The sequence below is a fragment of the Primulina huaijiensis genome, unplaced genomic scaffold (genome assembly GCF_012295235.1).
Source record: "Primulina huaijiensis isolate GDHJ02 unplaced genomic scaffold, ASM1229523v2 scaffold31995_ERROPOS86906+, whole genome shotgun sequence".
In the NCBI taxonomy this organism is placed as follows: domain Eukaryota; kingdom Viridiplantae; phylum Streptophyta; class Magnoliopsida; order Lamiales; family Gesneriaceae; genus Primulina; species Primulina huaijiensis.
In genome coordinates, this window is record NW_027357516.1 from 31,377 (window position 1) to 45,838 (window position 14,462).

Sequence of the window (14,462 nt, forward strand, 5' to 3'; positions counted from 1 at the left end):
TATATATATTACCACTAACTCGACCATAGTTAATTTTAAATCTATAATTTAAACCCACATCTTCGTTTTCATTCAAAAGCCGCGAAAATGAAGTGTGTGAAAGTGGAGAAATGCAAATGAAGCTGAGCTCTAAATTCCAGATGTAAAACTAACTAGGGTTGATTTGGTGGTTCAAAGAAAAAAAAAGAAAAAAATTGCTTAAATTACTATTTATTAAATTAGGAAAGATAAAGCTAAAAGATTTTGCATCATTATTTATTTTGTAAGTATTTTATTAATATGATTATCATTTAAATATAATCAAATCAAATTATAATATATTATAATTTAAAGTTTTTTAAATTATATATAAAAAAACATAAAAACTCTTGTGGACGGTCTCACAGATCAATTTCGTGAGTCTAATATCTTATTTGGATCATCCATGAAAAAATATTATTTTTTTATGATAATAGTATTAATTTTTATTGTGAATATCGATAGGGTTGACCCGTCTCACAGATAAAAATTTGTGAGATCGTTTCAAAGAGACTTACTCTATAAAAAATTATACAATTATGTTACAGATATAAATAATCACTAAGTAAATATATGTTTTTTTAATTTATTAAAAAGGTTATTTTAACCAAATGAAATATAACAAAAAATATTTCCAAACATTCTCCATTTCAGAAAATGAAGATATAGAAAGTATCGAAAACCCTTCTTACTACTCAATTTCGTTGTCGGTCCTCTTTTATTCCCTAAAAATTCGGATTCGATTACATATGCTGAGTTTGATCGAAATCCGACTTTACTAGTCTTGTAAGGAATTGATTGACCGTTATTAGAAGTGGAATATCATGGCAATAGCAGCGCCTGAGCAGCTGAATGTAAGTGAAGTTCCGGCGTGGGGTTCCAGAAGTGTTGACTGCTTCGAGAAATTGGAGCAGATTGGTGAAGGAACCTATGGGTATACTCATCTATTATCTCCTTTTACAATCGCAATTGTAGTGATTTCTCTGGGTACTAGTATTGACATCTTTGCAAGCCACCGATTGTACCAGAGCCGAGTAAACGATTAATTTCATAATTTCATTGTATGTAATACTCTTTTTATTGTATTTTTCCTGTTAAAGCTTCAATCTTTATCGTGTGGTTTTGGGCTTTTCAAGTACAGAAATTCTCACTTTTACTTGTTAAAATGTGAAAAGGAACTAGCTTGCACAATCCTTTTCTTGGATCCGATGTTTTGTGAACTTTTCCTTATGTTGTTCTTTTGTTTAAACCGAGTTAATTTTTACTTGCAGACAAGTTTACATGGCAAAAGAAATTGAAACTGGGGAAATTGTCGCTTTAAAGAAAATTCGAATGGACAATGAAAGAGAAGGGGTATAATCTTTAATTTTAGTCTGTTGACACTTACTGTTGCTGGTTCCACACTAGCAATAAAAAGTCACCCCCATTACGGACGGTTCTTTTTATGGCTTTTGATTTAAAATCATCTCTGGGTTACAGTTTCCCATAACGGCGATTCGTGAAATTAAAATATTGAAGAAGCTTCACCATGAAAATGTCATTAAGTTGAAAGAGATCGTAACGTCTGCTGGTAATCTTTCAAGTTTATGATAGCTTTAATTTAAATTCTCTATCCACTGAATTTAGATTATGTCATCTGAACTTTGTAACTGTTTTACAGGCCCTGAGAAGGATGAGCAAGGGGCATCAGGTAAATTGTTGATTTTATTTGTGCTTGATGTGTATGCCTTCTGTTGATATGCATGCTCGCAGCATCAACTCAACAATATTGTTCGTCCATAATAAAGTAACAAGAATAATTTGATATCTGAAGACGTTGATTAGGCTGTGCAAAAAATTTAAGGCAGATAGTTTCACACTCTTTGCATTTCGATTGCCGCTACAGATGGTAACAAGTACAAAGGTGGAATTTACATGGTCTTTGAGTACATGGACCATGATTTGACTGGTCTTGCTGATCGTCCTGGGATGAGATTTTCAGTTCCACAAATTAAGGTAGCATAGAGCGTCGTAGTATGCAAGACCATTTAATTTAGTCGCATATCAGGTGCTTCTGATGGAATTTGGAAAAGAAGAGTGACAATCAAAATATTGATTTGCATTTTGCTCTCCTTTTAGTGCTACATGCGACAGCTTTTGACAGGGCTTCACTACTGTCATGTAAATCAAGTGCTTCACCGTGATATTAAAGGTTCTATTCAAAATAAGTACTTAGCTTAAATTTCTTTCGTCATTTATGGTGCTGAAATTAGGTGTCTTATATCTTGATTTGCAGGTTCAAATCTTCTGATAGACAACGAAGGGAACTTGAAGCTGGCAGATTTTGGTCTAGCTCGGTCGTTTTCAAGTGATCAGAATGCCAATCTTACAAATCGTGTCATTACATTGTGGTATAGGTAAGCTTTGTGGATGCCTGCCTCCATGTAGTGTCCAAACTTGGTTAGTTTTTGAATCGTTTGATCTCAACTTGCTGGTGATCTCGACGACATATTTTAGGCCTCCGGAGTTGCTACTTGGAACGACTAAGTATGGGCCTGCTGTTGATATGTGGTCGGTTGGTTGCATTTTCGCTGAACTTTTAAATGGGAAACCGATATTTCCTGGGAAGGATGAGGTTGGTCACTTCCACTGTTAGTTGATACTCTAAAATTTGTTGCGAATATGCGGCTTTTAGTATAACTAAGCCCTGGAAAATCCCAGACTTCGTAAAACAATGTGGCATTCCCTTTGAGATACACAGTATTTAGAATCAACTTACTACAAATAGCGCTAGGGGATAGCAACAAGTGAAAACTCCCTCAGTTCATAAATATAGAGGTCAAGTTTGCACCAAGCCACCAAGTCATTTTGTTTGTTTTTCTCCAGAATTTATAGCTGCTTCTTTCTTTTGGGCAGGTGGGTATGGCTGGTATAACAAGATGAAAATACCAAGAATAATCAGATGTTTCAGATACAAAAAATGTGCATATTTTATAAGTGGGGCTATTGTTTGAGAAATTAGATCTTTGTTTCTGGATAAGTGTGCATCATTAGAAGGTTGGTTACAACCTCATTTTAATGAAGAGATTCCCTCGGAATTAAATTGCCAAAATAGTTTTATTGAATTTGTTATTTTTCAACATTCCTTGGGGTTTGCCGATGATGCTGAAGGGCACTTTCAGTTCCCTAATTACAGGAACAGCTACAACAGGATGAATTTAACACTCGCAAACATGTCATAAGAACTAGAACTTCCTCAATTCACCCTCTGCATATTTTGTAATGTTTATATTTAATATCAAGTATTTGTGACTGTACACTGTATTTGTCGTCGTTTACTCTTGAAGCCAGAGCAATTAAATAAAATCTTTGACATCTGCGGTACTCCTAACGAGGAAATTTGGCCTGGAGTCACGAAGATTCCTTGGTATAACAACTTCAAGCCAACAAAGCTTGTGAAGAGACGTCTTAGAGAGCATTTCAAGCAGTACGTGATAAATTTTGTTGTCCATTGAGGTTTTCTTTCTATTTTTCCATCTGAGTTTGAATTATGAATTATCGATCTTCTAGCTTTGATCGGCATGCTTTGGATTTACTTGATCGGATGCTTACTCTCGACCCATCTCAGGTATATCACCTTCATTTTTTTGAAATATTGCTCGTACTACATTCTGTCTTGATACTTGTCTTGTATGAGCACTCTCACATAAGCATGCTTTAAGAGATCAGAGTGCTCATGTTTTTGCCCAACTGCTGTAACTATGTATGCAGAGAATATCAGCAAAGGATGCTCTTGATGCTGAGTATTTCTGGACAGACCCCTTACCCTGTGATCCTAAGAGGTTCCCATCTGTCAACATGTCATTTATCCACTCTTATCTGTTTTCATCTGCACCACACCCTTATTCTCACAACGCCTTTATTAAAACTAAATCATGTCATCAGCTTGCCCAAATACGAATCTTCACATGAGTTCCAGACAAAGAAAAAGCGCCAGCAGCAGCGACAACATGAAGAAAATTCCAAGCGACAGAAACAACAGCATCAGCAGCAGTACTCTCGCCTTCCACCAATCCAACAGTCTGGTCATGGACACCCTCAGATGCGCCCAGGTCCGAATCCTCCATTGCATGCCTCCCAAACTCAGGTAGCCGGGGCACCTAACCATCATCATGGGAAGTCACGTGGACCTTCAGCAGGGCCACGGAGATATCCACCCAACAACGGAAATCCTTCTGGAGGATATAATCAATCGAGTCGTGGCCAAGGTGGCAGTGGTTACAACAATGGTTCATATCCACCTCAAGGTCGTGCTCCTCCATATGGACCTAGTGGCATGCCCGGTGGTGGCCCTAGAGGAGCCGGAGGTAGCAGCTATAGTTCTGGAGGGCCTAATTACCCTCATGGCAGTAGTCAGTATGGTGCTTCTGGAGCTGGTCGTGGCTCGAATATGATATCTGGGAGTCGCAATCAACAGTATAACTGGCAGCAGCAATGAACTCTACTAGTCTGCTTTGTGATGAAACACAAAGGTAGTATCATTGCATCCCCTTTGCGTTTTTACTTGAAAATTTCACGATTAGACTGCGCTAGTTTGGCTGTTGTGTATTTGTCGAATGCATTGTACTGTTGCGCTGCCTGGAAGGAGTGTTTTGCTGATGCACAGACATACATATGTAAGACGCTAATTATTGTATGATGTAAAATTACAAATTATTGTTGTATTGTGGCAAATTTAATGGTTTTACCCTACAACTGTGTATTTTCTTTTTGAAGCATTCTGAAGAATTCACAGATTAGTTTTCTCATATTCGAAATGAAACCAGACATTATTTATTGTCATATGTTCATTATTTTCCTCAAAAATATATTACCATACTGGTTCACATCATCGCGCGTATACATTATTCGCAATCTGACCAGTTCTGTTGGTGCTGTGAAATGGCTTTTTCCCTATTAGAACAAAGGCATAACTACACATCAAAAAGTTACTTGTTTCCCTATTTGAACAAAGTCATAATTGCACACTTGTAAATCAGTTTAATATTCAATAACTGCTACTATTTATTCACAATAATAAATTAGTTAGCTGTAATAAGTAATTATCCATTTTATTACGATAAAGTTGTCTATCCACGATGGCGGTACTGGTATTCATGCATGGATAAAAAGGTTGAGTTAAAGCTATCCTAAGGTATTATTTTGAAATTTGACGTGTTGTCACATTAGTATTATCAACATTAATATCATCCATTTGATCTTGTATTTTTTTTTTATTTTTTTGATGATTTCATTATTTTTTTATATGTATTACTGAAATGACATAATACACGTTTTTTAGTCTTTGTCAGATTGTTACATCATCTCATGAGATAAAAAGATTAAAATTATATAAAAAATAAATAAATAACAAAGATAACATACTAAAATTAAATTTTGACAACATATATGATCAAAATCACAATGAGGTAAATATGCAGTGCAAAAAATACAATTTTCACCTATAGATTATATCAAAAAAGATTCCGGTTGCATCAATAACAAATTAAAATTTTCGAAGCGCGACAACTTTGACATATTCGTTATCACTGTTATTTAACCATCGATTTTAATTACTCAAATGGCTAGTAAATTATTTGAATGGTATAATTAGTTTGATCAATTTTAGCAAAATGAGATAAAATATAAACAATACGATATGTATATAGAATTGACATACTATTTTCAAAGCTTATAAGTTGTCTGAGATCTTACAAGCTCTCAAAATTTGTTTGGTCAATTTTTGTGAAAAGAGTTTGTAAGTTATTTTAAAAAAATTGGTTTACCCCATTGTATAATATATCAAGCAAGTTAATTATTGTAATATTTATTATTACTATTATAATATAATTATTAATAATACCGATGTAATATTAGTAATAATATTATAAATAATATTGTTGGTTATTATTAATATATTTATAATTATAATTATAAATACTTAATAGTGAAATCTTAGTATTATAAATCAGAATATATAATAATAATAATAATTATCATCATCATCATTGTAATTATAAATAGTTTTTTTTTAATAGATCATTTTTGTAATGATTATATATACAAATATTATAATATCAAAAACATCAATATCTTTAAAATTCATTATCATATTTTATCCAACATTTTAACAATTTATTTTTAAAATAACACTTTACAATTTACAAGCTTCTAAAACAGAGTATAAACTATGAGAGATTAGTTATAATTGTTTTTAATAGGTTCAGGCAAACACCCTCTTAATTAATCGATGTATATTAGTAACAAAAAAAGAACTAAAATTAGAAATTTGGCTATATATTTGGAACCATCGGAAAAAAATACACTCATATGCATTCATGCAAGAGGTACTTGTCTTTTTGTAGAATTGTCGTACACATATACAGTAAAATTTTTATAAATTAATAATGTTGGGATTATGAAATTTATTAATTTATAAAGATATTAAATTGATAATTTATTATTTTAAAAACTATTTTTGATTAGACGAACATACAAATTATTGTGTTGTACTGTGATTACTATTGTCTCGCATCTTTCTTCAATTAACGCAAAAATTAAATTTTATTATACATATTTACAAGATAAGAAAGTTATATTCTATTGATGCAATAATTGCATCACTACGAGTATGATCGAATCATGATATTTGAATTATTACATGATTTAAAAGATTGTAATTTTATCGTTACCATTAGTTATGGTTTTTGATAAAGTGACAAAAGATATATTTCATATATAAATTATTTATAATAATTAAATAATATTCACTGTATTGACTCAAATTAATATAACTTATAAATTAACAAATAAGAATAGAATATCAACAATATGGAATTAATTTTTTAAAAAACAAATAACAATATAGTCATCTTTTATTAAATTACTTTAACAATGGTTGTAATTTTTTTTTAAAAAAATTAATTTATTTATAAGGATAATTTGAAAAATTATTATATTATTAATTTATCAAAATTATTAGTTTAGCAAATGTCAAGATTCAGGAAAAAAAATTATTTAGAGATGTTATTTATTTATCGTTGATTTAGTGTATTTCTTAAAGTTGGAACCAATATTATTATTATTATTTTAAAAAAAAGAAGTTAAAACCAATATTTAATTGGAACAAGAAATCTTACTTAGATAGAAACTAACTAAGAAATAATCTCGTCAATCCCACACTCCCGAAATTTGATATCTGCCTTGGAATCATCTAACCCTACGATATCACAGCACTCGCTTCTATCCACCTGTGCAGGAAAATTAAACGAATAACAAATACTTGCATGAACTTAATTACGTTGAATGATAAAATCACATGCATCTATATGTATATATTTATATATGTATGTATATGCACAAGTATACGTACCCGAAGACGTTTTTTTGCTGGCGAAAACACTTGGATCTTAAATATATAATCCGCAGAATGATTCCCAGTTGACGAACAAGCCGGCAATCCACGAGGCGTGGCTCGCAGATAATTCGTAATAAATTCATCACCCGAAAAACTCCTGTAAATGGACTCAAAGAAGAAAACATGAGGAGCTTCACAAGGATCACTCGATCTTGGCCGTGTGTTGAACATGAAAAATGGGGGCTTGGGACCTTTGGCTGATGGCCGAAACGTCTCGATTGGCAGTTGCAGGTAGCTTCGAGGGAAAATTCTTTCATAGATATGTGCCGAGTAGCCCCAAGAAACGGAGATAGACCAGTTGCTCCGGCGGTGGTAGCATATGGTTTGCTGCAGCAAGCGGGATTGGTCCGCATCAGCTGCCTTCATGAGGTGGTGCGTGGATTCGAAACGATCCTTGGACGGGAAGATGGGATCCATTGCATCGAAGTGGTGGAAGATCATAAGGGGTGCTTTTGGGTGTGCTGACAGATATCCGGAGAAGTCGCCCCGTAAATCCACCTGCAATCAAAAGTAGACTCGAGAATGTCGGATATTTGAAACCATAAAAATTGCATATTCAATAGAGATTAATTAATACCATAGTGTTTTTTAGATAACTTGGAGACTTGGAACTAAATCCATGTACCTGATGCATCCCTTTATGAGGAGTGAGATTGACTCCAATGTCAGCAATACAAGTCATCGTTATCAAATCAGCTGAGCTACTCCCTGCGTACCTAATCAAACACCCATCCATGTCTCTAACCAAAGCTCTGGCCAAAGGAAAACTCAGAACAATCCCACCACCTCCAAAAGCCTGATCAAACGAGAACCAATAATTCGCCACAACACTTTCTGAATGCCACCCAAGATAATAATACTTCGTATGATCATATCCTGCAAGAACATCAACTATATTATCCACAAAAAAGATTGAATCGTCGTCTCCCATCACAATCCACCTCATGTTCTCGTGTTCTTCCCTGAAAAGCTCAAGAATCCCATGTACCATCCTAGGCATGAGCTCAAAACGAGGTTTCGTGTATCGAAATAGTTCAGAGAGGTTATCGACTATTCGGTAAGGTGGGGAAGTTTGAGGCCATGGGAGAATATTAGGGGTCGGGGGCCTGTCTAAATAGACGTAGCCTCTTGTCTTGTTCGGTCTCCACCAAGAATCTATGTATCCTCTTCTGTGAGGCCATGTTTTCAAGGATCCCATTACCCCGAAAACTATGTGGCTGAGATTGGTCGGAGAGTAGTGCTGCTCGTTCGAGGTTGTGGAAAGGGGTGAAGAAGGTGATGCCCATTTGATCAAGAAAAGATGAGGGTTTTGTGTGTTGAAAAGAGAAACGAGGATTAGATAAAGAATCAGGAGGGAAACCAGTAGGGTTTTGGTGATGGTGAATAAATCACTGCTTAACGTTGGAGATGCCATTGATGATATTTGAATTGTCGTGAATCAATGTGATTGGAATTTGGATGTGAATATATTTTAATGTGAATGGAAGTTGCCTTGCTTAATTTCTGAATTGATAATTCGTGTGACGCATCACATGCTGTTCATTTTCTTTCCCCATAAACTGAGACTTTTCATGCAGCAAGTTCGATTTAACTTGTTTTAAAGTCTTCTCGTGCGAGAAACATGATTTTCGTACTTCGAATGGCAAAACTAATATCATCTCAGACGTATACATGCAGCTCAAAAAAATCTTCAAATGAAGCGATTAAAAGTAAGACATAAAATTTCTCTTTTTTCAACTAAGGGATACAATCGCGCCCCTTAACATGGAAGCTTTTATCAACTGCAAATGCAATATTATGCATAAAACCAGAGAAACTGTTGATTCTATTGAGTGACAAAGAATCACTAGTATATATACTGCTCACGTGAAACAAATAATTAAAGTGTAAAGATACGCAAACTCCAAACAGCACAGAATTGTTCGTGAATTACAAAGTCATGACTTCCCGAGTATCACAATATCAGTAACTAAGGAAAGCAGAAAAACTGTCAAAAGGCATTTACAAGATGAGTGCATTCCAAGCACAAGAATTGTACACGTGAACCTTAATTACTCAGGTCGAGAGCTGATGAATCATTGCCAAGAAGCATCCCAATTGTATGTTTTAAGCAAGGAATGGTCCTTTATGTGGTTTTTATGAAGACCAAATGCATTTGAGGCAAGTACGAAATCTGGCCTCGACAAAATCAAGTCGCTTGTTCTCTGTCTGTAGGAATTGTGTGACATTGACGCCAGGTAGGGCGCTTCTATATCTTTGTATCCTTCAAATAAAAGAGCAATTGTTTTAGCACAGCTTAAAACCAAAATCTTTAAAAAGAAGAGAAATCGAAATGAAAACAGAATGTTTCCACAAGGAAATAAAAACTAAGGTGAAGCAAAAGAAGTATATTTATAAAATAAAGCATTGAGACCTGGCACGACCTCGATAGATTCCAATTCATCCCATGAACTCCCATTGATGGGGGTACTTTCAGTGAACACCGCAGGAGAAGAATGGCCTAAAGGAGAAACAGAATCACCATATGGTTCCCATCCCATCTTTTGGAGATCCTGTGATGAATCATCCACTATATAATCGTCCATGCCAGAAGAATCTGAAGTCTGCTGGTGGTTGTTCTTCTTTGAGATTTTCATAGCTCGTGATTCATACAGTACTGCATCCAGAAGACCACTGTTTCGCGGTGACAGATTACATTCCGGAGTGCATGATTCATTTGGAGGGGTTTGAATTAATGAGTCAACAGACTCAAGGGAAGGCAATGGGGTAGAGGGTGAGCTCCAACTACCCATTTCAGTTTGGAGTGAAGGGAGCTCCAGCTTCGTTGCCCAAGCAGGCTCTGAAGAAGAAGAAGGTTTGCCATTTAATACGGCATGGCTGCCAAGAAGTGCACTTGCGGATGATCCATTATAAGAATTTGAATTGTAATCATATGCAGAGGAGAATTGAAAAGAATGGGCAGTTGGCAAATAACCATCATAGTGATGTTGACTAACGTCTGGGGTGATGTTACTAACAACGGGATTTAAACCATGAAGCGAACATTCGGACCCTTGAGGATGTTTGGATTGATGAGATGATGAGAAACAAGACTCGTTTGGGAAAGAAAAGTATCGATCTTGTGCTAGCTGGCTGTCAACAGAATACACCTGCTGATTGGGGTCAAAACCATTGCATTCTGGAATCTCCAAGTTGTTAAATGGCAATAAGTCAAAATACGGTGCTTCCATAGATGAGAATGTATTACTATCATCATTTTGTTGGTTCTCATTAAATGATTGCATATGCAAATCAGGTGGATAGATTGGTAACCCGGCTCGTTGCCTTCTTTTGATTCTTGTGTTCCAGTAGTTCTTGATCTCATTATCTGTGCGTCCAGGTAACTAAACAGAAAAGGAATACGACAGGGCGAATGAGAACAAGAAAATCAGTAAAATAGCACCGAAGCTCTTCAAAAATAATGGAGCCATCATACTCTACTAATTTAAGGGTAAACATTAGCATATCTATTGTATCACATATAAAGGTAGAGTATCTGTATGACTAGAATGAAAATACCATAGATAAATGGATAACAGGACAACGTCACACTATAGCCCACCCAGAAGAACCGATTTATAATATACTTCGCTCATTTAATGTAAACCATTAGCATATATGCCACATCACACGTAGAGAGTAAAATATCCACATGAGTAGAACGAAAAGACCACACACAAATACATAACAGGGTGCCATAACATAAACAGACATCAAATTAACATAGCAGCTCCTTTCTATGTCCTTTACACTAAAATAATTAAGTAGAAGTATATGAAATAAAACAGGTAATAAGTAGGACATCCAATCAGCAACAGATAGACCACCGGTAAATATTTCGTACTAAGTGAAAACATTACAGAGAACTAATGCATACCTCAGCCGCCATTTTAGCCCACTTATTTCCCATTTTGGCATGAAGTTCAATTATAAGGTTCTCTTCCTCTAAAGTAAATGCACCTTTTTTCAAATCAGGTCTAAGGTGATTTGCCCACCTCAAACGACAACTTTTTCCACAGCGGGCAAGCCCCGCATGTCTCTGAATTGCATTCCAGTTCCCCTCTCCGTGCCTGGTAACATATTCAACCAAAATTGCGTCCTCAGCAGCAGTCCAGGGACCCTTTTTCAGTGAAACATTTCCTCCCACGTTTCCTCCATCATTTGCATCCTCTAATGGTGAATCTTCACCATTCATTGGCATCATGTCCTCACTGTCACTTGTCATACTAATCACCAAATGTGTAGGGAAAATATCAATAATAGTATGCAAGGCAGCAATTCATAAAGAAAGCTCAAATTCTTACAGATAACATGATGCAACTGTTTAAAACACGCTGGGGAAAATAACAAAATCAAACAAGATTATATTAAAGACCATGAGAAAACTTTAATCCAGTAAAATGTAACACAGGCAAACATGTTAACAAGACACGAAGATAGAAAGCAACAATTTCTAGTTATTTGACAGTATATAACGTACCAATAAATGTAGTAAACTCATAAAAATAGCTAATGCATCACTCTTTAAATAATTAAGTCTAAAGAAGGGGGGGAAACACTAGTTTTCATGGATCATCATCCAAACTAATCCTTGGAAGTCAAACTCACTATAATGTGGTGTCAAACAAAAGGTGCTACCGGAATCAGAACAGATGCACCAGCTATAGAAACTTATCACCGCAAACAGGGTAGGCAACAAAAAATCAAAGCATATTTTGTGTGTGAGACTACCAGTACATACAGCACGAATGACGATTTTACTAGATAAATAAAAAAAACCATCACTTTTAATCCTCAATTACACAGCATTACATAAATTTCACCAAGAATAATGCTTTACTGCTGAACTGCACCGTAACCATAAAACATGCACAATAATTTTGCAAAATAATTTGTACTCTTAAGAATATTAGAGATCACGTTTACAGTTAATTAGTTAGAACAGTTTGCTAGTTAGGTAACAAATTAAATTACATGCTCTTGTAATCATAAAACATAAAAAGAAAAACCCAGTATTTTATTTATTTTTCTCAGAGTTGATGAATGCATAATTTTCTTCTATACTGATAATCTCCTTAATAAAGAAAACAATAGCCTCCACCCTGTACAGTAAAATTGCATTCCAAAAGACGAAGTCTCTTGACAAAACAAGGATCATCTACCAAAATGACATCCAAAGATGAAGGAAAAAGATTGGACTACTCAAAATAAGCATATTAATACAGATTAGCCATGCCCAAGATCTATCTCAGAAAAGTACAAATCAGTTCGAGAATCGTTCAACTGCGGTACATAAACAGACCAACATGCACAACATAAAGTACAATGTATTCAAAGCATGCAAGACTAATCACGGCAATCGAAAGAAGCAATCACGTAAATAATAATAACAAGTCTCGTTCACGTTCGTTACCTTGATATCAGAACTCTGTTGAAGGAAATGCAACGCGCTTCCTTGCGACGAAATCCGCGAGTATAGGTTTTCAAAAATAATTTATTAAATCAGGGAAAAAAAGTACAAAAGAAGATAAATGTCTCAAACCTAAATCTGAGCCTGAATTAACTCTCTCACACACAAACACAGAGCTGAAAATTCTAGAAGGGCAAACAAATCAGAAGGATGTGAGAAAACAAAAACATCTTCGACCAATCTTTCTCGGTTCTAGATTTGGATGACCCATAACGAAGGAGAAACGAATTCCAGGAACCAAGTCGTTTCAACAGGGGAAAGACAACAATATAAACTTATTCAAAAATGTAGTCACTGATACATAAACAAGACAGTCAATCGGAGACAAAACCAAACTAGAAGATCACAAGGCGAAAGAAGAGAGAGGAGAAAATTCGAGCATTAATCAAGAACCCAGTTGTAGATTCATCAGCAAAATCCAAAAAAACACACAGAAACTCAACAATTCCAGCTTGATCCGCCATTAGTGCATTGTTCCTGCTCTCTCCACGTAACCTCGCGTGCCGTGTGTGAGAGGGAAAAGAAGAAAGCGAAAGCCAGCTCTCTGAAAACTCGGAAACTTATACGAAGGCACGCAGAAAATAGTCCGAGGAGAGTGGGAAGCTGGAGATTTAATTCTAATTTGCGTTTATCTAAGATTAGATATTTAATAGGCACAATTAATGAATTATTTGCAAAAAATTGTGTGAGACGGTCTCACGGGTCGTATTTGTGAGAAAGATCTCTTATTTGAGTCATCCATGAAAAAATATTACTTTTTATGCTAAGAGTATTACTTTTTATTGTGAATATGGGTAGGGTTGACCCGTCTCACATATTAAAATCCGTGAGACGGTCTCACATGAGACCCACTCGGAATTATTACCCATAATAGCTGTTCAGTAGGCAATTATTGTTTTATTCCATACAAAACTATATTATTTGCCATTTCTAGTCAGTTTTATCCGTCGTCTTCTATCTATAATACTTTTATTTTACGCGACATATTAATTTCGTAAGACAAATCTTTTTTCCTATCAAACTTAAAAAAAAAAGTCAAAAATATTATTTTATAATCAAAATATAAATCGAGGGTAGTTGGGAGAGGGGCCTTGAAGTTTCAAGAAATTGTCTTCCTATGTTAATGCATGTACGTAGGCTTGTAAATTTGGATGTACCTTTTACCCACGTACTTGTGGTCTAATTCTACTACGGGGGGGCCGTCCAACTGAACTAACTATCAGTCAAGTACTTCAATTATTTACTTTATTGTCTTTTTTATTTTAATTTATTTTCTAAATTTTACTTTATATTTTTCATTTTGGATCGACTTACTTTTCAAAAGTTTGATATAATGTCAAAAAGAATGCAAGAGATTGATTACAATTCATAGTTTTGGTGTACAGAGGTAGATTAACAATTATTATTTTGTTAGAATATTGAATATGAAGTGAAAACTTCACTCATTATAGAGACGAATGATAAGACTCACAATGTTTTAGATCCATACCCAACTTATGT

General features: G+C 35.0%; 3 protein-coding genes across 5 annotated transcripts; 1 reads left to right on the forward strand and 2 right to left on the reverse strand.

Annotated features, from left to right (window-relative positions):
- Nucleotides 1-661: 661 nt before the first annotated feature.
- On the forward strand, nt 662-4,752 carry LOC140967968 (cyclin-dependent kinase C-2-like). Its single transcript, XM_073428779.1, has 12 exons — nt 662-952; nt 1,290-1,371; nt 1,498-1,588; nt 1,679-1,708; nt 1,904-2,013; nt 2,137-2,209; nt 2,294-2,414; nt 2,515-2,632; nt 3,345-3,484; nt 3,568-3,625; nt 3,769-3,839; nt 3,943-4,752. Exons 1-12 carry the CDS (start codon nt 843-845, stop codon nt 4,493-4,495), a joined length of 1,557 nt encoding a protein of 518 aa, XP_073284880.1. The 5' UTR covers nt 662-842; the 3' UTR covers nt 4,496-4,752.
- A 2,354-nt stretch (nt 4,753-7,106) lies between these two features.
- Nucleotides 7,107-8,933, reverse strand: LOC140967966 (uncharacterized). The gene is made up of 3 exons (XM_073428777.1): nt 8,079-8,933; nt 7,409-7,951; nt 7,107-7,286 (listed from the first exon to the last, which is right to left on the reverse strand). Exons 1-3 carry the CDS (start codon nt 8,865-8,867, stop codon nt 7,191-7,193), a joined length of 1,428 nt encoding a protein of 475 aa, XP_073284878.1. The 5' UTR covers nt 8,868-8,933; the 3' UTR covers nt 7,107-7,190.
- Nucleotides 8,934-9,401: 468 nt separating this feature from the next.
- LOC140967965 (transcription factor GAMYB-like) lies at nt 9,402-13,576 on the reverse strand. 3 transcript variants are annotated; one of them, XM_073428776.1, is made up of 4 exons: nt 12,906-13,576; nt 11,370-11,718; nt 9,877-10,836; nt 9,402-9,716 (listed from the first exon to the last, which is right to left on the reverse strand). In XM_073428776.1, the coding sequence occupies exons 2-4, from the start codon at nt 11,715-11,717 to the stop codon at nt 9,702-9,704; spliced, it is 1,323 nt and encodes a 440-aa protein (XP_073284877.1). In that variant the 5' UTR covers nt 11,718; nt 12,906-13,576; the 3' UTR covers nt 9,402-9,701. The 3 variants fall into 3 exon arrangements, with proteins under 3 accessions (XP_073284877.1, XP_073284875.1, XP_073284876.1); XM_073428774.1 differs by having other exon boundaries at nt 9,867-10,836; nt 12,906-13,575; XM_073428775.1 differs by having other exon boundaries at nt 9,867-10,836; nt 11,370-13,575.
- Nucleotides 13,577-14,462: the final 886 nt, after the last annotated feature.